Source organism: Lissotriton vulgaris, chromosome 3_1 (genome assembly GCF_964263255.1).
Source record: "Lissotriton vulgaris chromosome 3_1, aLisVul1.2, whole genome shotgun sequence".
Lineage (NCBI taxonomy): Eukaryota > Metazoa > Chordata > Amphibia > Caudata > Salamandridae > Lissotriton > Lissotriton vulgaris.
This window is the reverse complement of record NC_141689.1, coordinates 81,634,852-81,661,491: the sequence shown is the minus strand read 5'-3', so window position 1 is coordinate 81,661,491 and position 26,640 is coordinate 81,634,852. Positions and strand designations below refer to the sequence as shown.

The 26,640-nt window shown below is 43.3% G+C and overlaps 1 protein-coding gene across 1 annotated transcript in view; it reads left to right on the top strand.

Annotated features, from left to right (window-relative positions):
• DYSF (dysferlin) overlaps nucleotides 1–26,640 on the top strand; it is a 1,070,125-nt gene that overhangs the window by 1,023,823 nt on the left and 19,662 nt on the right. The window contains exons 55-58 of the mRNA XM_086960107.1: nucleotides 309–408; nucleotides 15,317–15,495; nucleotides 16,716–16,825; nucleotides 21,351–21,498. Of these exons, the coding sequence (XP_086816233.1) occupies nucleotides 309–408; nucleotides 15,317–15,495; nucleotides 16,716–16,825; nucleotides 21,351–21,498 (537 nt within the window). The remainder of the gene's footprint in view (nucleotides 1–308; nucleotides 409–15,316; nucleotides 15,496–16,715; nucleotides 16,826–21,350; nucleotides 21,499–26,640) is intronic.

Here is a 26,640-nt window from a genome sequence, read left to right as displayed (position 1 = left end):
ATATAGCATGTATCAGGACAAGGAAGGCCAACTGGATCACCATGTGGTGAATATGGTGTGGAGACCCCACACATGAATGTGTGGGCAGTATTTCTGGGGTGCAGTCTGATTCTCAAAAGAATATTTTACTAAACCACCACAAAAAGTTTATCCTCCGCCCCCTGCAGTCTTCATGCTTCTTGAACTATTGAAAGCATGATCGCGCGTGCCGAAATGATAGGTGTGATGGTTGACTATATGTTTATAACTGAATGTATGATGGTTGACTATACGTTTATAACTGATTATTTTCCTCTTCTTTTACACAGGATCATTTTTGGAGCTTGGACAGCACAGAAAATAAAATTCCTCCACATTTCATTCTTCAGATATGGGACAATGACAGATTCTCCTTTGACGACTTCTTAGGTAAGGAGCCCTAGGCCTTTGGTGAAAACAGCCTCACCTCTGGAAAAGGCTTGCCTAACTCAGCTAATAAACACTTTCTATTTATTTATACGCTGTTTTATGACGATTCTATACATCTGGTCAGTATTTTGTATTCCTTTATGATGACAGCCAAGACATGTAATTCTTCACAATTTCAGAACCTGGAAGCAATTTCAGAATTCCCTTACAAAACATTCCCAGGTAGACTAGAACTGGAACCATGGCTTCGATCCTTGGCTCCAGTGTGATAGGAATATAACACAGCACCTCCCCTTGTAAAACAAGTAGCTCTTGCTTTTTAGATCTATTGGCTTTGCAAACTCTATTTGTTGATGTTGTGCAGCATCAAGAAACAAACCTAAACATTATTTTTTAAAGTGTGATGACGTGTATACATACATGAGCAAGTATGAGAGTTCAGCGTGACGTGTGCATGTTTCATCCCACATGCAGCTGCAAATGGAATGATGTGGCCACAATTTTTAATTTCTTTTTCTTTACCTGTTCCAAGATTGCAGACGCCATTTGAACACCTGTTAAAAAATGTATGTAAACTTGCATGAAAATGCTTTTTATAAAAATGAACTGACATGGAAGTGTATGCCAGCCGACTGGCAACCACATTTTTATTTTTTTTAAAGCTTTTTTTTCAAAGGACAGTGACGGGAGAATTGGGAGCGCAATGGAGAATTGGAGATTGAGGAACAAAATTTAAAAATCAGTTAGATGAAGAAGTGCATGGGTTGAGGTAGGGGTGGAGCCACATGGAATGAGTAGGATTGTGGTATTTGCAGTGGGAAGCGCTGCACAATGGAGAGCAAGACAACCAATAGTGGCTGCTACCAGATGTGGGCGGGTGGGGAAACAAACAAAAAAGAAAAAAGGACTTACCTTTAACGGCCAGCTGCTGCCGCTCCTCCATCCTCTTCATCTTCCTTCTTCCTGCAGTCCTGGCAGGCTTATTAGAGCCTGAGCATAAATACAATGGGCCCGATTCACAGAACTAACTTAAGACAAAATCCTAAACTTACTACTTTTGGCATTCACAGAAGTTAGGATTTTGTCTTAAGTTTGTCTTAAGACAGACTTAAGACAAAATCCTAACTTAAGTCTGTCTTAAGTCTGTTTTAAGACAAACTTAAGACAAAATCCTTACTTCTGTGAATACCAAAAGTAGTAAGTTTAGGATTTTGTCTTAAGTTAGTTCTGTGAATCGGGCCCCTTGAGTCTAATTCATAAACTGCATGTATTTTATTTGATTCCCACACATTAGGTGTGCATACATATTATATTATTTTTCTTTATTATAGTTTATTTCCATATTATAGGTTTTTTCACAAAGTGGTACACATAAGGCTGGTCCTCATGTGGTCCTAAAGAAGAGGTTAGGGGACACCTCGAAACATGTCGATGAAATATTAGGGACAGCAATCACATAACAATTTCTTTTCTCCTAATATTAACCCCCTTTTTATCCATACCAACTAGGAGCAAGAATAATACATTAGTTCACTAGCTAGGTATTTGTAACGTCACTTTGCACCACTCCCCCAAAACTGCACTACACATTTTTCCACATGTAAGTGCTCCTACGTAATTTCACAAGTCGCAGCAAGCCCCAAACAGTAGCTGTTTGGGATGGCCCCAATGATGAAGCATGTCACCTAGGGGAATCCCTTGGTGAGTGAGGGGACTCAAGAAAAGGATTCTTCTTTTCTCAATACAGGGCTGTGTTTTTCCCGCATTTGCTGAAAACCCTCGCTCCCCAGGTTATGGTCAGCGATCCGTCAATTACGGATTTGTGTTACGAAACATATACACTCTCATGGATGCAGTAAGTATAAGAAAAAAGTAGTTCTCTGAATCTGGGCAGTGGAAGTATATAAGTCTTCTAACCTAAAGGATATAAGTTATCCAATCAAAAGGATAATAAAGAACATGTGCTCCAGGGGTAGACCAAGCACAAATGAAGAGTAAGGAAAGGCATCTAATAAGAAGCTAGCAAATGAGGGTGACAAAAAACTAAACCAATAATAAATAATGGGCTAGTCTGTTTTTGTGTGTTCAATAACAGGTCTTTCCACAACAGACAGCTAAATTCTGGCTGCAGGTAGACCTAAAAATATTCACATGCATGCCACCTACATATAAACTGAGCTAATTACATTCACATTACATAATCTGAATTTCATTGGATAAATTTAGTCCCTTTCACCACACTTTACTGCCCCCTCTAATTTCATCATTCTTCTCCCTGCTGTCCAGCTTTCTACCGGTCACAACATTCACCCCTCTTTTTCCATACCGCAGAATTACAATGTATAGTCCCCGAACATTCCACACTTTTCCACATTCCAACACAAATGTGCTTTCCTAAGCTTTTGCTAACCACTTGGGCTAGCCATTTTCTGTGTTTTATTGCTAACTTTATTCTTACTAAATCCCATGGTTTCTTATGCAGTTCAGTTTTTAACGTCTTTATTTCGAATTCTCTTCATAAAAGACAAAAATATTTACATACATACGAATACAATCAATATAACATAATCATGGACATTTGTAAGTAAACAAGAAAAACAAGGATAAAGAATTGGTTAAAAACCTCAATTAAATATGCATATAAAGACGACTGGAAAGAATTAAAAACATTTAAAAGTAAAAATAACACAACCTCAATACTGGTCAAAATCAAAATCTAGTAGGCTAACATGCTATTTGGATTTTTTCACGTCGAGATGCTGCGAACTGACTTAATCCTTATTAACCAGGCCCACCCAAGGAATTTGGCTAATCCGATGGATAGCCATTCAGAAGTGTTAGTTCTTAAGATAAACAAAGCTTCACTACTCAACCGGGTCTTTAATCTATTGCATATAGGCTTTAGCCACTTATGACGTGGCTCGCGGTAAGCAGGACATACAAACAAAAAATGACCTATTGTTTCTTTATGATCAGTACAACAGGGACAAGAAGATGACTCCGACTTCTGCCAACCACTAGTAAAAGCCCTTAGTGGCAGTGTACCTAGACGAAACTGAAGGTAAAGTTTCCTATCTAAAGTTTTAAGGATTACATCCCAATAGGTCTCAGTGTGAGGGACTGTTTTGTGAAGCAAAAACAGGCCTGTCAGGTTCGGTTTCTCTGAAAGAGCAACGTGTTCTTCTTTAACCATGGACCAGAAGAGAAGTTTAAAATCTTTCTTTGAAGGAAAGATATGGGAGCCCGGCTCGGACCATAACAGGGGGAGGCCCATTCTGATAAGAGTATTTCTAATTAACTTAAACCAAGGAATTTCACCTGCCCCCTGTTGCGTTCTGACATCCTGAAGCTCTTGGGCGAACATGGCAAGTTCCGGGGTAGACCATATGCGTCTCCATAACGCCACCATCCTGTACTGGGCTTGATGTTTAATAGAATGAAAGCCCATGTCCATCGAAAGTGGTAAAGCGGGTGTTGAGGAAGGGAGACTGACTAAGTTTCGAAAGAATTTGTTCTGAATCCTGTCAAGGACAGCCAGGTTCACACAACCCCATATGTCAGCCCCATATAATATGGCTGAGCTGATTTTTGCGCTATAGATTTTAAGTGCGGGCAATACTCTTTTGGTCAAAGAACACCGCTGCTCCTTCACTAAGCAACCGGACAGACGAGCACATTTCAGACTAAGCGCCGCTATTTGCTCTTTCCAGCGTAACCTGTAATCCATTGTCACACCAAGGTATGTCATTACTTCAACCTGTTCCAGACTAGACCCATTCATCGTAACATTGCCCCTCAGTGGTTTTTTCTTTGTCAGGACCATGAATTTGGTTTTAATAATATTGATTTCTAAATCATTCTCATTACAGAATTCCACAAATTTGTTTATAGCTACCTGTAGGCCCTTCTGTGTTTTAGCCAGTATGAGCGTGTCATCAGCGAAAATTAAAAGGGGAAATTTGGTCCCACCCAGTGTTGGAGCATCGGTAGGGGTATCTGAGAGAAACTTAACCACCTGATTAATAAAAAGTATGAAGAGGGTGGGGGCCAGGACACAGCCCTGTCTCACTCCACGGGTCACGGGGAAGGATTCTGTAACCTGGCCCTGGCTACCCCACCTGACTCTAGCAAAGTTTCCCTCGTGCATCCTGATGGTAAGTTCTAGGAGCGCAGTTGGAACACCCATCCTTCTCAAAGCAGCCCACATCTTTCCTCTAGGGACCAAATCAAACGCTGATTTGAGATCCACAAATGCAGCAAATATCGTACCACCTCTCAAAAACACAGTTTTCCAGTAGATCATAACGAATCTTAATATCTGATCTACTGTACTAATGTATGCCCTAAAACCAGCCTGCAATGGAGACAGAATATCAGCTTCAGTCATCCACGAGTCGATTTTTCCTAGTAGCATTCTAGCCACTACCTTTTGTAGGGCATCGATAAGACTGATGGGTCGGTAGTTTCCTGCATCAGTTTTATCCCCTTTTTTATACACGGGCAGGATCTCTGACCCTTTCCACGAATTTGGGATCCTGGTCCCTCTAGCTATCGCGTTCGCTAATGTGGTTATGTACGGGACCCAGTGCACTTGGTCATACTTAAAAAGGTCCGCTGGGACACAGTCCATACCGGGGGCTTTGCCGTTCTGCACTTGTTTAGGAGCAGCAACAGCTTCTGTTTCAGTAAAGACAATGTGATCAAGTATAGGCACTGCAGTCTGTACACTGGCATCTTCCCAAATGAGGGAGATCCGTTCCGTGTTACTAAACTGCGCCGCAAAGTGCTTGACCCATTGTTCTGCAGGGACATGGTTAACAGGGACTTTCAAATCCCCAGTACCTCCCCATCTCACAACCTCCCAGAATTTTTGTTGGTTAGATGAAGTACTTGCTTGATATAAATCTAACCAACGCTGTTCGTCCCAGTTAGTTTTTGCCTCTTTAAGTGCTTTCTTATAATTAACCCTTGCTAGCCTTATATCCATAGCTGACTTTGATTTAATAGCAGCTATCAGGGAACTATGGGCAAGGCGACAAGTTTTATTATACCATTTAGTCCTAGTTTGTACTGGACCATTTTTCCTTCCATTTGTAGGTTCGTTAACAAAAGTTTTGATTTTATTAAAAAGAGACTCATGGATCATCCCTATTTGTTCTAAAGATGTGCCTTCGTTAAATATGGGTACCATCAAATTGGTGGCTGCTGAGACCTCCGCCGCAACCCTATCTATAACGGTAGGGTTATCTAAGAGCCTAGCCCAGCGTACCCTTCTGCAATCATTCGTAAAGACAGCCTCGGCTGTAACGGTAGTGGATGCAGAGTCCATACTGAGACCTTCATTCAGTAATAACTTTATTGCCAGAGGATTGTGATCACTTTCTGATCTTGAGACTACTTCCATGTCCTCTAGGATTTTCCAGAACTCTATCTTTATTAGGAAGTAGTCGATACGGCTCGAATGCTGGGAATTGTCAAAAGTGACCTTTCCCATCGAATCTGATTTAGTTCTACCGTTTGCTGCGCGCAGGTCCAATTCAAGGCAGATGCCTAACCACTGCATAGCGGCTTCAGTGACTTTTTTGATTGGGGGAATAGATAGGTGTGGAATATTCCAAATTTGATCGATTTCCCCATATCCGTCATTGTCAAGACTAGGAAAAGGTTCAAAAGAACAATTAAGGTCACCTGCCACCATAACACATTTGTCACTACTAATAGTATTCAGTAGGGAATCTAAGTCGCTAGCTGCTCTCACGGGCTTCCCACCAGGTTGCCCTCTTGCATATATATTGATCAGGAAAAAGTCCTGGTTATTTTTACCAGATAATTTCAAGGCTAAAATGTCGTTGCTTAAAGTAGGAAGGTCTGTAATTTTAAATGCTAGGGATTGTCTAATCCAAATAACAAGACCTCCTGAGGGACGTCCCTTGGGTCCTTTACAGGCTGGTTTATAATAGTTAAGATAACCAACCCGGAAGATAGCATCGGTTGACCAGCTTTCCTGTAAAATGATTGCATCATAAGAATCCACTAGGAGCCCCAATCGTCCTCAGACATTTTCCCTTTTAATCCCGCTATATTCCATGACAAGATTGTGAGGGTATAAGTAGATTCCTTCGGCAGGTTAATAGGTGGGTTCACAGTCTCCCCAGGGACCAGGGGTCTAGGAGTGCGGTTTGAGAATTTATCCCTTCCTACCTCCCCCTGAATGTTTCCACTGGGCCCTGAAACAGTCTCTACCCTGAGAGATGGAGAATAATTAGGGGAGCAATTCACTACAACTCCACTCAGCCCGGAGATCGATGGTTGTTTGTCAAGTCAATCCACACCTTCCAGACCGGATAGGGGGACAAAGCGGTTCGTGAGGTGGGGATGAAACAATGGGTAGACTGGGGTGTCAAAATGAAATCTCCCTCTTGGCCTATCCCTTCTGGAGTAATGAAATGGAGTTTGGGGTCTATTTACATATGAAGCGGGATAAAAGTAATTCAACGATAATGTTTGCACGTCCCCAACTCTTCCGAATCTGGGTTCCCTCCTGATGAATTCAGCCACCCATGGCTCTCTGAAGCTTATTACCACGCAATCCCCCTCAAGATCTTTCTTACCGAAGCCTACCCAATCCACCCTCCTTACATTAAGGATTTCAGGATTAAGGTTGGGAGGGAGTGGGCGATTTTTATTAAGCCAGAATGTTACCTTATTATAGAGGTCCTTGTGTGTTTCTCTCTTGCCATCTCCAAGAGGAGCCACGCCGGTCGAAATGATAGTGTAAGGCTGTGACTCTGGTGGGAGGTTCACACATTGTTTCCTCTGGATAGGTTTGATATTGGGCCCGATGCTTTGATCGTGACTGCTGGAGTTTTTCTTAGCCTGGGGTTGCTTTGCAGCCTTTTGTTTGGGTACGCTCTCAGTGATAGCTGTTTTCTTAGGGACAGATATGGTTGTTTGCTGCGAGACTTTTGTCATAGAAGGTCCCGCTTTTGAACTAGTGGCCCCTGCTTTATTATTCACCAAGGTAGACTTCGGGAGGGACGGGGCAGGGGGGGTCAATCCTTTAGAGGCTAAGCTGGCGAGAATTCTATTAGAAGTCGCTATATTATCTTTTACCAGCATATCCAAGGAATCCATTTTTGTGTTCAATAGTCTAGTCCTTTCAAATAGCGGTAGGAGTAAGGATTTCATTAGCAACTCTATCTTAGCCAGGAGTATACCTTCTACAATGCTAATTGTGGTGTTATGGTCTTCTGGCTGAACCACCACATTAGCATTGGGCAACTGTGTAGGAGAATCAATAGTAATATTTCCCACCCCCTCAGTATGATCATCTAAGTCAGGTGAATCTATCCTTTTACGTTTCCCAGGGTTCTGCGTGGATGGAAGTTGTAAAGGAGAGGGGGAATTCACTTGCTCATTACTAATATTGAGATTTGGAGAGTCCGAGAGACCTGATTTCTCTCCAGGCTGGTCTTGAAAAATGGTCCCACCTTTTAGCAAATTATCATGTGCAGTGTTGTATGAACTATCTTGACCAGTCCCCGCTAACTCCACAGTTTGAGTCTCAGGAACAGTTACTAACACTAAATCTGCATTAGCATCATCGCTATCAGTGTTTAACAGGGACAGTGGGATAGGGGAGACAGCCTCATTGATTTTCCCAAGAGAGGATCGCTTGCCTGTAATTATGTCTAGTGAAAGGCGTTTTTCGGCTAGAGCGATCTCCTTCTCCAATATGGCAGTAGAGCGTTTAAAAAACTGATCAATTGTTCCCGTAAAAGTACCATTGGAGGTGGAGACCTGAACTTGCCTTTCTTTGCCTGATCTTAAAGTCATCTTTAAATATACGGGTGACAAAATTAACACCAACCTCAGCGTCAATGTGCGGGCAATAAAGAGCAAAAAGGCCAAAACAGTTATACCAACTATGAAGGCACAACCCTGAATATAGGCAGGTACAATGCTTAAAAGACAAATATACAAAACATCGGTTAAGTGATACCATGAAGTACAGAAATATTAGGAAGTAAAAAATTAGGGAGATGGCCCTGACGGCCTCAGACGGCCCCGCCCTTGTCCCGGGCTTCTCCCGGCGCGCTCCCGCTGAGCGGAGACAGTGGACCAATGTATACCCTATAGGCACTTGCTTATTGGTTGGCGTACAGGGGGTGTGGCCAGCGGGGAGAGCAACCCAGGTGTGTTAGATGGGCGCGCAGGGGCTCCTGGTCACTGGAGTCCCTGCCTGCGTGCTCGCAGCCCCGCCGGCTTGCTCACCTGCCCGCGCCTCCTGTCCTCAGCTGTTCCAAAGTCTGCTGCCTCCTGTGTGCGAGGCGCTGCGAGGTCGAGGGTGACGATGAAATGGCTCAGGAATCCTCAGAAATCCTCTAGGGATGCAGGTCTCCCTTCCTGTGGACGGTCTCAAAAACGGGCAGCAAGGAAGTAAGGGTTCCGTTCAGTTTAACAATCCGCTGCTTTTTCAGGACTGAGGGTGGGGGGCGTGGCCAGCGGGGAGAGCAGCCCAGGTGTGTTAGATGGGCGCGCAGGGGCTCCTGGTCACTGGAGTCCCTGCCTGCGTGCTCGCAGCCCCGGCGGCTTGCTCACCTGCCCGCGCCTCCTGTCCTCAGCTGTTCCAAAGTCTGCTGCCTCCTGTGTGCGAGGCGCTGCGAGGTCGAGGGTGACGATGAAATGGCTCAGGAATCCTCAGAAACCCTCTAGGGATGCAGGTCTCCCTTCCTGTGGACGGTCTCAAAAACGGGTTTCTTATGCACTTCTATTGTTTCTCTCTCAACATGACATCTTCTCCCAGGTACATCTTTTAACACCACACCTCTCTATCCATTAAGGACTTACTTTTGTACGAGGCACTCTTCCTCTTAGCAAACAGAAAGCAGATTCCTTTATTGCTGAGTGGAGAGTACTATGAAAGTTTCACAACATTCTTCTCACTTCTTCCTCCCATTTCAAATTGTATTGCCCAACGCCCCAACCATTTCTACACAGTCTGGCAGAATTTGATTAAAACTTTCAACTTGTCCATTTTCTGCGGGATGATATGGAACAGTAATTTGTAATCCAATTTCAGTATTTACTATTTATGGATGTTCTTCTATCATGAATGCATCTTCACGACATTTATCACAACCTTAGCCCTTATTTCACTGATAATCCTCACTCAGGACATTTTGAAAAATAATCTACCAATAAAAAACATATTGTCCCTTATTCATTTTACACACAAACGGGGTATCCCCACCAACTGTTTGCACTCCCACTGTGGGTAATCCGTGATCACTACTAATGTTTCCTTTACCACATTGAGGCATCCCTCTTCCTACAAGGCATCACATCACATCACATCTCACTTTTCTTGACTCCCTTCATCCTCGTATACAACTATTCAATCAATCTTTTTCTCAAAATGTATTTGTCATACATAAAATCCCTTCATCTTCAGATAATTCTGACCAATCATTTTGTAATTTCCCAAATCCTTCCTTCCACTTGTAAGTTTGGGTCATCCACCCTACTTTTTCTTTTTTCACTCAATTCCTTATCTTCTTCTAATAACCCCTTCTATTTTGCTCACCTTATCTGACCATGCAGCCTGCTTCAACGCTGCCTAGACCCCTTCTCATTCTTCCTCCAAATTCCCATTGTTACTCCCTGGAAATCTCGGCAATCAGCATCTACATTTCGGACACCAAGAACATATATTATATTTTAGTGGTTTGATCTTGCATTTGAAGTAATCACCTGGCTAAACATTGTGAAGTTTTGCTTGCACTCTTAAGGCCTTATTATGATGGGGCTCAGAAAGCCTCCGACCAGTGGTCGGAGTCTTTATGAGCACTCTAGTACTGGTGCTGAAGGTCCAGTCTTGCATTGTCCTTGCGATTGTCTTCTCCTGTCCCCTCTGTGATCTCACCTGCAGAGGTTGAGAAGCCCAGCTAACCCACCTAAGGATAGGAGCGACGTGCCTGAAGAGTGGGTGTGTACAAGAGTGTTGCATCCTGTGATCCTCTGGAGGCAGCACATGCTCCGCAGCTGCCTTGTCTCATCATGGATCCAAGAAGAGGCCATGCACTATGATCCAGTGGCACCATCGTGGTCCAAGGCTAGAGTAGGCCATGCCCACCACCACAGCAGCCACAAAGGTAATGAGGTCCCCCCACTGCACTCCAGGATTGCACTTGTGGACCATGGAGAGGCTATTCACTTTGCCCAAATATCCTCTGAGAAAAGAAGAGCAAACACTTGTTTAGATGTGGTCATGTATTACGTGGGAAAATGTACCTCGAATGGTACGTTATAAGCAGCGAGCTCTTTGGCCTCGTGCCGATGTATCTGCAGGGGACGCCTCCGTGACCTGCATAATCATTACAAAGTTCAGTTGTGGGTGCATGATCCCGTCTATTACGGTTGAGCTAGACCACATTACCTACAGCCCCCTCCTTCCATCATGTTGGAACTTTTCATGTTCTGACATAATGTCTTCCATATTTGGATTTTAAAGCTGGCCTTCTGAATTGTAATATCAAGAGGCACCTGTTAAGAATTTGTAGAACAATTATCTTTCCTTCATCAACTTTCTTGTACTTCTCCCACCTCCAGTAATTTATCACACATCCCTTTATTTCCTGAGAGGCTGCATCTGGGTCTCATGGGCTACTGAATGTGTAGCTGGGCAATGGTTGCTTCTCTGTAAATCTGTCTTTAAGTTACTTGCTTAGGGACCCATCATGGGTAACATTGACCTACTCTGAACAGTAGAACTCCAGATCTTTATCAGTGGCTTTGCTGCTTCTCTCTCGCAGTTTTCAGAGGTCTGCTTGGTCCAACAGCTTCTCGCGTTCACTTTACCTATGAATAGATGTTGTCTTGTTCGCTCAGAACTGCTCCACTCTTGTAAACCCTTTTGATCCGATGTTTGCATGAATCATGTCCATGCAGATCCTAAATATCTCTCTATATGTTGCTTTCCAATTTCTTTTTTTCACCAAATACCAGTGGTGTATCTTATTAGATCTGTAGGTATTTTGTATCTGTATCTGCCCCAGGGGGGGCTTTTCTATCGATAGTGCAGTGGTCCTGGGGCCCATCCAACTTCACCCCAATTTATGGCTGCTATTTACTAGTGACCCAGAGGATGGAGCCCAACCTCCCAGTTTGCAGTAGGGCCCATGGCACTCTTGCTACAACACTGAGGATGCCTCACAAGAAAATCTTTCGTTTCCTGGCACGTGGTGAGAGGGCCGGGATTGGTGAGGAATCAGTTTCTGTGAGTGAGAAAACTTTACAAGTGTTTGAAGAATTGGAGTGGTGCACTACCAGACTTGTCTTTATCAATGACAGAAAGTAGTCAGTTCCTGCCTGTAAATCAATTTTTTATTTAAGATTTCCAGAAAAAACACATGAGCTCCAGCCAACGCGTTTCGTTCAATCGATTTCACTTCGTCAGGGCATTAAAATATAATGGAAGGTGTTAGAGATCCGAAGTGAATGGTTACCCAATTTCTTTGTAGACGGTAGAAGTATCCGAAATATCACGTCTCAAACTGTGAATCAAAAATTCTGCATTGGCCTCCTTGATAAGGGCCCAGTGTGTGGGTCTAATGCCAACGGTCAAGAAGGCTCCTTCCTCACTCCAGGATGCAAATTTTACAAGTATGTGAGGCAGACGAGGGTGTCGTAAACCTAACGAGGAAAAAAGCTAACAATGAAATAATATAGATCAGTCTATAGTAAGAATAACTGGAGGTTTATATAGCGCTTTATCACCCATGTTTCAAAGCATCGTGATAGCGGCTGAACCTACTACCTGACCCAATGGTCACCTCTCGAAATGATTCAAACCTCTCAGCTCCAACCCCTGGTAGTCCAGCGGGGTCTAGCAGAAATATGAAGACCACATCATTTCTCTTTTATCTTTTTTTGTTGCCACAGAAAACACTTTTACAAAAATTCTTTACCTAAAATCGCCACGAAATATGGGAGTGTGCGTTTTATGCGCCCACTCCCTCAAGAAATGCGCATAAATTTGATTGTTACAGAAACATATAAGTGTATTTCATGGGTGGCAAACCACCTTTAATTTGTTCTGTTGCCTTTCAGCAACTTTGTGAACATTTTAACGTTGCTGATGCTGATGTTACATAGTTGAAGATATCCAAAGTGTAGGTATTTGGGAAAATTTTTGAGCAAACCCTATTTTTTTTCTAAACAAATATTCTTTAAAAAACTTTATTCCTCAACAAATGCTTTTTACTTGGGAATTTCACAGGTGGAAGTGTTGTGCATAGGTGACCAACTTATACATTGCCCCCTTCGAAAAATGTAACAAAATAGTTAGTTTGCACCCCTATTCTTAAATCATAATCATGTTCTAACAGTAAATTTAAAATGTTTCAGTCTTTAAAAAAAATAAAATATATATATAGGGTTCAATTTACAACTCACAAAGTCAGTTTTCAGCCATAAACTTATGTTTACAGCTGAAAACGGCTCCAATGTTAAACCTCTCCGGATTTCTGAGGCGTAAATAGCTTTACTACTGTTTATAAACCTGCAGTATGAAAGTCCATGCAAGGATTGAGGAGCGAGCGGACCAAAGCATGGTTTGTGAATGCGCACAATCTTGTGAGTTTGTGAAAAATCACAAACTTTGAGTCAACTCTTTGCCACTAGGGAAGCAGTCAGAGTTTTTCTCCAGCAATGGGCTGGAGTAACTCCTCCTTCGGAAGGTGCACAGATCACCCCAGCCTATTTGCACGTAGGCTGCGTTTCCCTGTCTGAAATTGTGCATTAGTGAAACACGAGCTCAAGGGATGTCACGTGACGTTGCCAATAAGTGTATGCCTCGAAATCTACGCCTGTTTGTAGGGGAGCAGATTTCCTACTTATCTTGGCGGATTGGGCCCAAGTCCACAGGCCTGAGGAATAGTTGAGAGTTGGTGCTGCCTCGCCAGAGGTCAGAAGTTCAAGCCCTCTTCCTGCACGGTGTGTGGCCCTGGCCCTGCCAAGGGACGACTTTCCTCTTCCATCAGTTACCTAATAATCTCCAATCCCCCTATTAGTACTTTATAAACATTTATCATGAATAACATGCTGGGCAGGCTTCAAAGACTTTAATATAGTGTGAATTATTTTAAGACCCCCTTCACAGCAGTTCTGGCTAATCTGGCCTTGCTTGTCTTTGCTGGTTTCCCCTCCTTCACATTTCTGCTTTATCAAGATGTCTGTTTGCTGTTTCGGTTCTATTATGCATGAGGGCATAGGAAAGCTTGTAGGCAGCCATGATCTCAGATAGACCAGAAGAATTTCATTCGCTAATAGTAAAGTACAGATAAACTACTTCATTCAGCCTGACACGGCTCCCCTCGGGGATTAGGTCGACTTTGCTTTTTTTTGTATTTTCTGCACACTGATTGAACTAATTGTTATGAAGTCATGTTGTGTTTTTGTTTTTAAGCACACATGAATTAGCAGTTAAATCCTGTTTAATAGACGGTTCCTCGTGTGATGGGCAGATGAGATTGCCTTTAAATCTCTTAATGCACTTGACCTCTGCCTGTTGTTTTTTCGGGATTAGCAGCTGTTTATGGACAGTGGGGGAGGGGGTCGTGATTTCCCAGAGGTTGGGGCTGGAACTGTTACACTGCAAAACTTCATAGTCTCTCACTCAAAACTGATTTTATTTTGTTTTTTATCTCTCAAATATAACCTGTCTCCTCACCTTTCAACAGAGTTTAAAGTGCCATTCCACATTTAATTTTTTTTAAATTTGGAATCTTCCTTTACTATACGTTACCCCCTACTTTTTTTTATATTAAAACACAGTAATAAAAAGGTAATGTGCCGGATGCGTCTTGTTCGATATGCTCCATGTTTCTGCAGTCTTTATTTTCGTTTTGCTTTTAAAACCTATCTTCACAATTCGGTCTATACAATCTCAACCCACAAAAATATAAATTCACTTTTTGTAATATGCTTCCTTCACCTGAAGGGGGCGACTGTAGCATGAAACTGGCATCCGGTCTAGAGGCAGTGAACAGGCTTTGTAATCAGGAAGTAGCATATTGCCTGTATATCCCTGTCGCTTATTACTTTGGGAATTTATTTAAGGACAGAAGGGGCTAACTGTTAATTTTTATGAAGCAATTCTGCAAATAATAGTAATTAATCACTGTATCTACATAGTGCCTGTTTTAGAGTTGTAGGCGGTGCTTAATTTATAGAAGATTCCATTTTTGGAATGTTATCTACATTGAGCACCGTGATCATAAATAAACATCTCTCCATTTTCCAAATAGCCTAAGTTCCACCACTAACTAAGCAGCCCACTTAGAAGTGGGTGTTTATGGCACAGCCGCTAAAAAATGAATGGTGCTCCACCGACCTCATCTCAGTTCCTCTGCATTATTTAGAACGGAGGATCTGTTGGCTCAACCAATCAAAAACCTGTAAGCATCCGGCTGGCCGCATGAGAATTGCCGGCCAAGTGAAACCAGAACTCTATGTTCAATAATACCTCTGATGTGCTGAGAGAAAAAGTTCCACGCATCATAAGTGTTGGGAGTTGTGTTTAGAAGCCGACTAGTCTATTGTGCCGCTACGACACGGTTGACCAGTGGCATTGAGCGTTACCACTGAAAGTGTTCATGCCATGTTGACAGAAGCACTTTAGATGAAAATACTGCAATCCCAGTGGGGATCCGCAAACATAGCAAATGTGTCTCTGCAGGACTCCACAGTCCTAACATTTGGTCTAATTAACCCGGTAAGTCTTAAGAAGATGGTAGAGTTGCACTGTAAAACGTGTAGATCATCGATCCTTGTTAGAAATTCATTGCTCTGGAACGTATGATAGTGGAACGGTCAATGCCAATAACAGAGCATTTTCTTCCCTCAGGCTCGGTTCAGATGGACTTGAATCGGATGCCAAAGCCGGCAAAAACAGCAGAGAGGTGTTCATTGCAGCTCTTGGAGGATACTTTGCCTTCGGAAAAATGTGTGTCCCTTTTTGAGCAAAAAACTGTGAAAGGTTGGTGGCCGTGTGTCGGACAGAAGGACGAGAAAAAGATCCTAGCGGTAAGTCTTGACCTGTGCCATGTGTAGAGGATGTGACTTAAGGTCCAACGGCACTTGTTTTGTTACTTTTAGCCTCCTAGAAAGCAGCTGGTTTGGAAAATCCAATGAGCTCCTAAGGTGTCTTGCCAAGAACTGATCTGTAAATTTCCTGCATCATAAATGTTGATCATATTCTACTAACTGAATTAATAAAGAGAACATTTTAAATCGTTCATGAAATCTTGATCGTCCTCCAATTAGCAAATATAGCAACAGAATGTCGCTCTGTAAACATTCGTCATTTTTTAATTCATTTATTGAAATTTATAGGTATTTTTTATATTAGGGCCACATTACAATGGTAGCCAGACGAGCATCTGACTGCCATTGCAGAGGAAGTGGGGCCAGCCGACTAGTAGTCGGCAGTCACACCCGCCAGATTAGGATATGAGTGCCATGTAGGCAGTCGGAAACAACCCTTTATCAATTGCGCCTTTTGCTGCAGCCCGGAAAAGGGCCGCAGCACAAGCCGCAACAGAAAAAAGGGATGTTTTTAAACATCCATGCACCATGTGCCAGGCACCATTTGCCCCCCAAGCTACACAGCAGAAGCGATGGGGAACGGGGTCCCTGCTACGGGCCCCCAATCTCCCTTTCCGGCTGCCTGTTGATGGCGGTGGGACCGCCATCAGCAGGCAGTTGGAAAGGGATATCCTAATCCCTACGGCAGGCACTGCCCCCATTCTAGGTTCGGAATCTGGCTGTCATCCCGAAAGGATGTTTGATCTTGTTGGAGTCGGCGGTCCTACCCCCCACCTCTGCGGTTCAACTAGCTGCATTGAAATGCAGTGGTTGGACCGATGCCCTAGATGTTGGGTGGACCGCCATCGTAATGAGGGTCTTAATTCTTCACTTCTAGACTACATTGATTGTAAATACAATTTCTAATTGTGGTTCCAAGTTTCCCCCTAAAAACTATTGCTGTCTTTTTTATGAGTTGCCCAGCTTAAACGGGTAGTCCCTTGTGATTAATTTGTTTTCAGTAGTAGATGCACTGAATCATAATTTGTTGATGGAGCGAGGGGAAGGTGCATTTGATTATACATTCCCAAACACAACGTTTTCAAGATTGTCCTCATCAAACACGTGTAAAGGGTCCCCTAAATGAACAGCTAATACATGTATTTGGTTGGTAGTGCCCATCTCTAACGCGCTGTCACTGGTATGTCTTTTTTCTTTAGGGAAAGCTTGAGATGACATTAGAGATTATCTCTGAGCAGGAGTGTGAGGAGAAACCTGCTGGATTGGGTCGCGATGAACCAAATATGAATCCTAAACTAGAAGATCCAAAGTAAGATATTTTGTTTCATTATATGTAAAAAAAAACAAGTATACAGTATGTATGCTCTCCTGGTTTACAAATTAGGAATAATGTTAGTAATCCATAATAACGCCATGGTTAATACTTCTAAGTACTTTTTATCTGTTTAAACATTTACAATGGCATTTCACTGACATCTGAAGGGTTGAACCTGGCCCTTTTTGCAGGGTTATCCCCAAACAATTTGCCTTCTTCCCCCTATTTCTTCTGACCTGTATGTGTTGGCTTTAGGGCTCTGCGCACTTTACCACTGCTAACCAGTGCTAAAGTGCATATGCTTTCTGTCTCACTTGTATTGGTGATTGGTTTCTCCATGATTGGCAAAACTGATTTACTAATAAGCCCCAAGTAAAGTACACCAGGTGTACCCTGGGCCTATAAATCAAATGCTACTACTGGGCCTCTAGCACTAATTGTGCCACCCACATGAGTAGCCCTGAAAACTTATCTCAGATCTGCCACTGCAGTGTCCCTGTGTGCACTTTTAAACTGCCATTCTGACCTGACATGTGCACCCACTTGCCAAGCCTTAACCTTCCCTTTTATGTCATGTAAGTCACCCCTAAGGTAGGCCCAATGCAGGCCCATGGGCAGGTTGTAGGGCATTTAAAAGGTAGGGCATTTGCTGGTCTGTTTTACATGTCCTAATAGTGAAATAGTGCTAATTTCTTTTTTGCCTACTGCAAGGACTATCTCTCCCATAGGGTACATGGGGGTTGCCTTGAAATATCTTGTAAGTGCTGTTTCTTAATGGGAGCTGATAAAGATTTGGGGGCATATCAGCAAGGGCTTTATCTTTGTTTTTTTGGCTTTAAAAGCAAAAAAAGCGGGGAAAAACTATCACCTTATCAACAAGAGGGTGCTAACATGCAAAATCACATGTTAGCACACTTTTTCCCTACGCCTCCCTTTGCATCTCTAATGGGATGCAAAGTGGGCGTTCCTTCCCGAAATAACTGGAGAAATGTCGCTAACTAACATTTCTCCACTTATCAATGGGCACGCTAACAAGCACAGTGATAAGAAAAGTACCGCTAACCACTGTTATCGCTACTTTTCTTACGCCTGCTTTTAGTTTGACTTAGCCATCATATCCAATGTAAGGTGGATATCATGGATAAGTATGCCATGCCCTATCAACAACGTAGCACCAAACGTTGTGCGATTATCGCTGGAATCCCAGCGATAATCGCACATTTGCCAGCTAAAGCAGTTATTTTTATCGCTCTGGAGATAAGCACCGCGATAAGAACTAGCGATAGCCGGCGATAATTATCCTTGTGTTAAGTGCGCTTAGCGATAATTATCGCCGGTTTTTGGTGATATGCCCCTTGGAGATTGGGGGTCTCTGAACTCACAATTTAAAAGTACATATTTTGGTGAAGTTAAATTGCGTGTTAGAAAATGACACATTTACAAAGTGAGCATTTTCTTGCTTAACCATTCTGTGCCTCTGCCTGTCTGTATAGAGGCCCATGTCTGGATTGGCTGACAGGTGTGCTCTTGTGCATTCACTCTAGACAGTCACACAAAGTGAGCTGAGGTGTGCCTTGCATATCCTGATGGCGCATCACCAGGCTGATGCGCTTTGCTGAGCTATAGTCGTGAGAGGAGCTGACACTGACACCTGAATAGGGCTGTGCCTGTTCTCACACAAGGCTGTTTCACCCCCCTGTAGTGTGTCTGGAGCCAGGGCAGGGAATGGCAGGGTCCTGTGCACTACTAAGACTTTCCTTTGAAGTTTGCCTACTTCAAAGACAGAAAGGGGTATAAGTATTGGACCTCTGACACTTTCAAATTAGAACACTTCTCGACTAAACAACACTTTGCTAATAAGAAGAGCTGGATTAGCTCTGACGAGGGACTGCCACTTTGCTGTTTTGCTTTGCTGTGTTGGCCTGCTGCTAGCTGCTTCAGTCTTGAGCAGTGAAAGGACTGGACTTTGCTTTCTACATCCTGCTTCCAAGGTCCTCCGAGGGCTCGAGTGTGCTTGCCGCCTGTGAAGAAGGCTCACGGCCATCAAAGACTTCATCTGCAGCTCCTGAACTTCTCTTCTGGGAGTTCTGACCTGCCATGTGCTGCCAATGCCAATTTTGGACCATTGGAGGTGGTTATGCTACTAATACAAAGAAAATCCACACATTCCTCCCAGCGCCTGTTTTTATTGATGTATTGCTGCTGAAGATCTCTGCATCGCCGCAGCCTGCACAGAAGCCGGGGTGACAGCTCGTTGAAAATCAACGCATCAACAACATCACAGTCTCCAACACCCCCATTGCTTATGTTAGAAGGATTGCAGCAGCTTGAGTTTCGAGCATCACATCCCCTAGGTCTGGGACGTATTGCTTAGACTCCGATACAGCACCCGATTCGCGGCTGAGAAATTGATACATCAGTTGTTTCGCTGCTGCTACATCGACGCAGCGTGTCTGGATTTTCGACGCATCTTCAACGCATCATCCCTGGGTGCCATTTTTTTTCATTGACATCGCACTGCAGTAAGGAACCAAGGCTGCATGTTCGAAAACTGACGCATCACTTCCCCTTACAGTATCGAACCAATGCATTACCTACGCTGAAAGTAAGAAATCGATGCATCACCCTCTTTGCCTGGCAGTAAGGAATTGCTCATGTTAGAAGGATTGCAGCAGCTTGAGTTTCGAGCATCACATCCCCTATGTCTGGGACGTATTGCTTAGACTCCGATACAGCACCCGATTTGCGGCTGAGAAATTGATACATCAGTTGTTTCGCTGCTGCTACATCGACGCAGCGTGTCTGGATTTTCGACGCATCTTCAACGCATCATCCCTGGGTGCCATTTTTTTTCATTGACATCGCACTGCAGTAAGGAACCAAGGCCGCATGTCCGAAAACTGACGCATCACTTCCCCTTACAGTATCGAACCAATGCATTACCTACCCTGAAAGTAAGAAATCGATGCATCACCCACCTTGCCTGGCAGTAAGGAATTGAAGCATCACCTCCCTTGGGAGTAAGAAACCGACTCATCACTTTGCATTTCCAGCATCTCAACTCCCCTGCGCCCGCATCGTCTTTGTTTTTGATGTATCCCAGGTACTTTGTGCCAAAAGTGAAGCATACATAAATGCCTATTAACTGAAATGTTTTTAACCTTTTAAAAGCAATATCTTTACTTGTGTATGTTGGATTTTTGTTATTTTGGTCTTGTTTGATTCAGATAAATATTGGTTATTTTTCTTAACTGGTTGTGGTGTCCTTATAACATATTTTCACTGTGTTACTGTGTGTGGATGTACACATGCTTTACACATTGCCTCTGAAAGCCTGATTACTTGTGCCAAGCTACCAAGGGGGTGAACAGGGGTTATCTTAACTGTGTGACTGTCTTACCCTGACTAGAAAAGGGTCCCTACATGGAGAGGGGCCAAGCCTCTGCCAACTAGAGACCCCCATTTCTAACATAAAGTATACTAATATAGCCGGCTTAATGGGGTGCCTTGGCGTGCAAATATTGGGGCATATTATCAAGGAGGTTTATCTTCGCTTTTTTGGCTTTAAAAGCCAAGAAAGTGGAGATAAAATTATCTCCCTATTACCTAGCTGTCGCTAACACCAGTTAGCGACAGCTAGTAGGAGATAGCGACCATCTTGGGCCCCACTTTGCATGTCAGTGATATTTATCACTAATGACATGCAAAGTGGGCGTGCCAAGATGTTAGCGACTGGAAACAGTCGCTAACATCGCTATCTCCTATTACCAACTTTTGGAGATATTCGCGCTAAGCGCGAATATCTCCAAAAGCTAACACCTGCCCTGAGCAGTTCTCAGCCATGTTATCCAATGGGAGGTGGATAACATGGCTAAGAGCATTAGCTCGGTAATGCATGAATATCGCTGACTTTTCAGTGATATTCATGCATTGCGGCCGATTTTTATCGCATTTGCGATAAACCTTGGTAATACCAAGGTTTATTTGCTATAAAAATCGCCGCAGCTTAGCGGTAAATTTTTGTCTCTAACCAAGCAATAGCGATAATTATCGCTATTGCTTGGTAATATGCCCCATTATTCGTGCAGGAGTAGAAGACAACAACATGAGGGCATTCACAAATACATTGTTGTTATTTTCCTTTTATACAGATGCACAAATGTACTCTACAAAAGAGCTTTAGTAATTGTTATCTAGGGTGGATAACATATTTTGTGGGGGGGATGATGAAGCTCCAGGGACGAACATGTGTCCTTGCAGAGAAAAAAAACCTCAGGTAGACATTGAGGGGAAAGAGCATTAAAAATCTTAGAAATCTAGAGTTAACCTAGGTTTTCATGCATGCGCCTATTGGATCAGCTAAAATAAATACATCTAGGCAAACTGCAAACATTCTTCAAGGCAGCCCACAATGCAAACTTTTTTGAGTCTCCTCAAATACTCAGTGTTTTCTTTTCACCTAGAGATATTTGCTGTATATCTGCTTTACTGATGATCCATGTATTGTGTTTCATTACAGGCGTCCAGAAACCTCCTTCCTGTGGTTCACCTCCCCATATAAAACCATGAAATATATTTTGTGGCGACGATTCAAGTGGGCCATCCTCATATTCCTCATCGTCTTCATCCTGGTTCTTCTCTTGGGCGTGTTCCTCTACTCCTTCCCGGTAAGGTTTTAGATGACTTCAGACTGTGTGTATCTATCTCTCTGTCTGTTTTCTTGTGCGGTCAGGTATGGGCTCCAGTTGGGTGTCTTCCTTTACTGCTTCGTGGTGGACCTCGGAGATGACTTCCGCAGATCTGCCAACTCATCGGGTGCCACGGTGCGATACACATTTTCTACACTCATCACACACAGAACCTGTGAAGAGACACTATCACACATTGATTTCATGTTTGACTTTGGAGAGGATAGAGTAGATGTCTGGACTGTGCAGCGGGTCAAAAAAATCACTCCCCATTGCTATATCCCTTTCTCCCTGCAGGATCACAGTGAAATTATTCGGAAGGTCTGCTTCAGAGAGAGAGAGTGTGTGTATGAGTGTGTGAGTGTGTCTGTGTGCACTGACAACATCTTCAAGGTAGTGCACCTGTATTGCTCGGCCACATAAACATTAATGTGGACTCCTGTATAAGTGTCATCTGCACTGCTCATATTGTGGCTCCTTCGAAAAGGCCTTCACCAATCATAAAACTCCCTCGTAAGGAGCAACTGGAGAGGGCCAGTTATGAGTTGATTTCAGGCTAGTGAGTGTGGCTGTACATGGGGCAGTTTGAGCTGTCACCTGCAGGATCCTAGTAATGGCACAGTGGCACTGGCATAGGAAGGGGGTGCAGTCGGTGCGGGCCGCCACAGGTGTTATCACTGAGGGGGTGACAAAATGTCAAAAATATGTGTTTTTGTCAAGCTATGGGTGACAAGAAATTTTCCGCACCGGGTAACACCTGACCTTGCTACGCCACTGCACAGTGGACCAAAGAACATGCACAAGACGCTGCATGCCTGGCTGTCATTAGTGATTCAGTGGCAGAGTGTTGGTTTTCCCTTCATCCACCCAGGATACCAGGTACCCTCTGAGAATGACTTGTGGGAGGGACAGGAGTGGCGCAGTGGCTGATTCTAGAGCGCGGCGCTCACAGTTCGATCCCCGGCGCCAACGCCGCTCAGCATCATGTGACTTTGGGCAATACCTCACCTAATCTCCCCGATTGCCCCCAGCACCTTGAAACCTTAAGGAGTGATCTATACACGCTTTACAAATTAAAATAAGTTATTTATTGTTGTACTGTAAATAATTTGTGCATGAATGCATAGTGTTTGTGCCTGACTTGACGAGCGACTTGAATATTTCTACAGCTCTTGCGATCCAGGAGGCTTCATCATCTTTTGAGCAAATGTTTAGCCTTCATCTTTCCCTACTTATTGCTGGTGACCCTACAGTGTTCTTGTGTGTCGAGCAAGCAGAATGGGCAAATTTAGTGGGCAGGATTAAGGGAAGCATATCCCACTGCTTCTTCTTATCAATTACTGCTTAAAAAGGACTACCACAAATTAGCAACGCAGACCAGTTAATTTTTAACGTATTTCTTTCAAAACCCAAGAATAAAATATTTGCAGATTTTTTTGTATCGATACTGGTAAAAGTATGAATGAATTAAATAAAAATTCGAAATTAAAAAAAAAACACATGAAAATATTCAACTAATATAAGTAAAAATAGTTGGAAGCATCAACTTGGAATATAGAGTAAACTGCAAAAATGACCATCCACTGATTTCCGTCAAACTGATATTATAAGGAATCCCTTAGGTATCTCATTTCGATTTTAGGGGATATCCTGCCATTCACAGCACACCTCAAAGTCCAACCCTCTTAATCAGTGTACATCCCTTTTAAAAGTTAACAGGTGGAGAAAATTATCATTTGTTTCCATGAATTGCTATTTTAGAGTAGCTGTTTTTATGAATGTTTCAGAGTTCCATCGTTTTACAGCACTACATATGACTTTGTGTAGGATTGTACCATTATTTTTGATCTTCAGTCCGCAGGATGGCAAAATGACCCTTGCCAGCAATTTTTAGCGGCTGAAACATGACGACAACTAGCAGAAATGAGGGATGAAGTGGCAATAATATCCCACTGTTTTCATCACTAACCTTAATCGTTTAATCCTATCCAGGGAGTCCAAGATTAAAGGCATTTGAGGACATTCCCGAATTAGTTTTAATCACATTCTTTGTTGTAGTTCTACACAATAGATCCCTATATATATATATATATATATATATATAGCCAGTAGGTATATATAGTTAGGATTTTTTCTCTATGGAACTTTTGAAAATTCTATGTCTAATAACTTTGGCGTTTGTGGACGGAATTGGCTGAAATTTTCAGGAAAATGGCACATTTTGTTTCTGAGCAGCCCCTGAAAATTTGGGGGGGGCCGAGAAAAAAGGGGGGTCCCAAAACGCGTTTTTCCCATTCATTTTTCCATAGGGCGGTTGGCCTCACTTTTAGCTCGAACGGCTGAATGGATTTGCACGAAACTTGGCAAAATTGTAGGGACTGTTAGCCCGATGTGCCTTTGCTAGGTCTCAATATATGTGCTCCAGTGGATTTTGAGAAATTAACGTTCAAAACAAGATATATATCTGTAACAGCGCTCCGGGCTGCGCTCCGGTCCGCTTACTTTTCGCGTAACGGAGCTTTGCGTAGCGAAGCTGATTGGCTCTCCGGTGTCTGTCAACATTCTAAACAGTCCGGTGCGGCCGCCATCTTGTCTCTCGGTAGGATCGAGAGACAAGAGGAGGCCAAAACAAACGGGGAAATGAAGGAAAGGGGGCAAGGTAGACCCCTTCTGACCCCCTAGGATTGATGAGGGGGATATTATAGAGCCACGCGGGGCCCCCAAAAAAAAAAAAATCCGATTTTTTCGCCGTAGAGATGCGTCTTGGTACGCGAACCGGGCAGATAACCGTCAGTGTAACGGGAGTCTGAGGAGAAGCTGATTGGCTGTTATCATTGTAAACAGTCTGGAGCGGCCGCCATCTTGTCTCTCTGTGGGATCGAGAGACAAGAGGTGGAAAAAAAAAAAGGTGTAAATGAATGAAAGGGGTAAGGCAGACCCCTCCTGAACCCCTAGGATTGATGAGGGGGCTATTAAAGTTCCCTGCGGGGCAAAAGAAAAAAAAATTTGCGATTTTTCGCGGTAAAGGTGCTTCCTGGTACGTTAACCGGGCAGCTAACCGGCAGCGTAACGGGAGTCCGACATATTGTGTTTTTTGAACGTTTGTGATATGTGCACGTGTGGATTTTGTCTAATTAAGGTTAAAAAAAATATATATATATCATTAAGCGTGTTCTGGCGCGCTTACGTTTTGGGTTTGGTTTGCGCTGCAGAGACGATACGTCACGGTTATGCGATGCATCATGAGGCGTCTCACGGGCTACGTGATACGTCACTTAATAAAGAATATATTTTACAGCTATAGATATTAGCTTTTAAAAAACCAATGAAATTCACAGAAAAAACCATAGGTTATAGACCATATATAGGGGTCGATTAGGATCGCGGACGGACTTGAGTCCGTCCGCGACCCCAGAGTATGAGGGAACGTCCGCATGGGCTGCGGCGTTCCCTCATGTGCGATTAGGATGTGACCGCCACCCTGGCGGTCACATCCTGGATATTTAACATTGCGGCGGGTGCTGCTTTAAGCAGCACCCGCCGCAATGTTAAAAGTGCATGTGTAACATTTACATGCACAAAGCGGCAGGCACCGCGCGGTGCCTGCCGCATTGTGCATGTAAATGCTGGGGGGTACCATAGGTACCCCCCATGTGCACCCCCCACCCACCAACACCCTGGGGGCCCGCAACGGGCCCCCAAAATCAAAAGTACACATGCTTTTCCACGGCGGAAAAACCGCCGCGGAAAAGCATGTTTTCAAATGCTTCCTAATTTGGCCGGCGGTGTCTGATAGACACTGCCAGCCAAATGAGAGTTTTTCCGCCGCGGTTGTAATCCGACCGCGGCGGAAAAGCAGCGGACAGAAACCAAGACCCACCAGCCATCGTAATGTGGCGGTGGGTCTTTGGTGAGCCCGCAATGGATTTTCCGCCTCCTCCGGGCCGGAGGTGGCTTCCGCCGGCCCAGAGGAGGCGGAAAATCCTCCATCCTAATCGGCCCCTAAGTTAGGAATTTGCATTTACAAAACCTTGAAAATTCAATGAAAAAACCATAGGTTATAGACCATATATAGTTAGGGATTAGCATTTAAAAAACCTTATTTTATTTGCACAAAACCATTGAAATTCCATATATAGTTAGTTGCACTAACTATATATCGCGGACCCGCAATCCACTGCTAATGATGTCACATATTACATCATTCATGACATGGTCAGTGACATCACTGATGACATCACTGATGACATCTCAAATGACATCACTGATGACATCACTGATGACAACACCCAGTGACTGTATATTTCTGTAAAGTTAAAATATGTCTTACATATTGAAGAATGAGTGGATGTATAAGTGTCTGGATGAAGGATTTAGTGCATGACTGACTGTATGAGAGAATGATTAAATGTGTCTCACTGAGTGCATGGGTTAGTGACTAAAGTGTCTTAATTTGGCAATCATTATATATGTTGTTCTGTAAACTGCTGCATGTGTAAATCAGTAGCTATATGAGTAACTATATGGGTTATTGAATGGTTGCCCAAGTATTTGTATGGGAGACTGAGTATGTGTGTGGGTGGCTGGGAGGTGTATGCCTCTGTGCATAGATGTGTGAACAGTTAATTCCCTAGGTGTATGGGTTCAAAAGTGCATGTAGAAACAGCTGTATGGACAGTTGACTGTGTGCATAAGTGTATTGGTTAGTGAATGGATATCTCAGTGCTACATGTCAAAGTAAGTACATATGTAAAACACAGTCCATGTGAGAATTGACATATATAAATAACTGAACATAAGAGCCACTTAATGTGAGAGTGGCTGTATGGATCATTGTGATCTTGTATCAGGGATTGTATAAGAGAGTAAATATGTGTTAGTATATGTTTGAATAAGTAAGGTGTGTATAACTTTATAGTTGAGGAAATGGAGGTGTGATTGATTCTTTGCATGACTGACTAGGTGTGTGAGTAACTCCATGGATGTGTGACAGTCTGTGAGTGTCTGTTTACACTGAGTGTATCTCAGGTTATATTACAGTCTGAAGATGTTCATTGTATTATCACATAAATGATATCATCAGTGATGTGATCAATAATGTCAAATGAGATGTCAGTGATG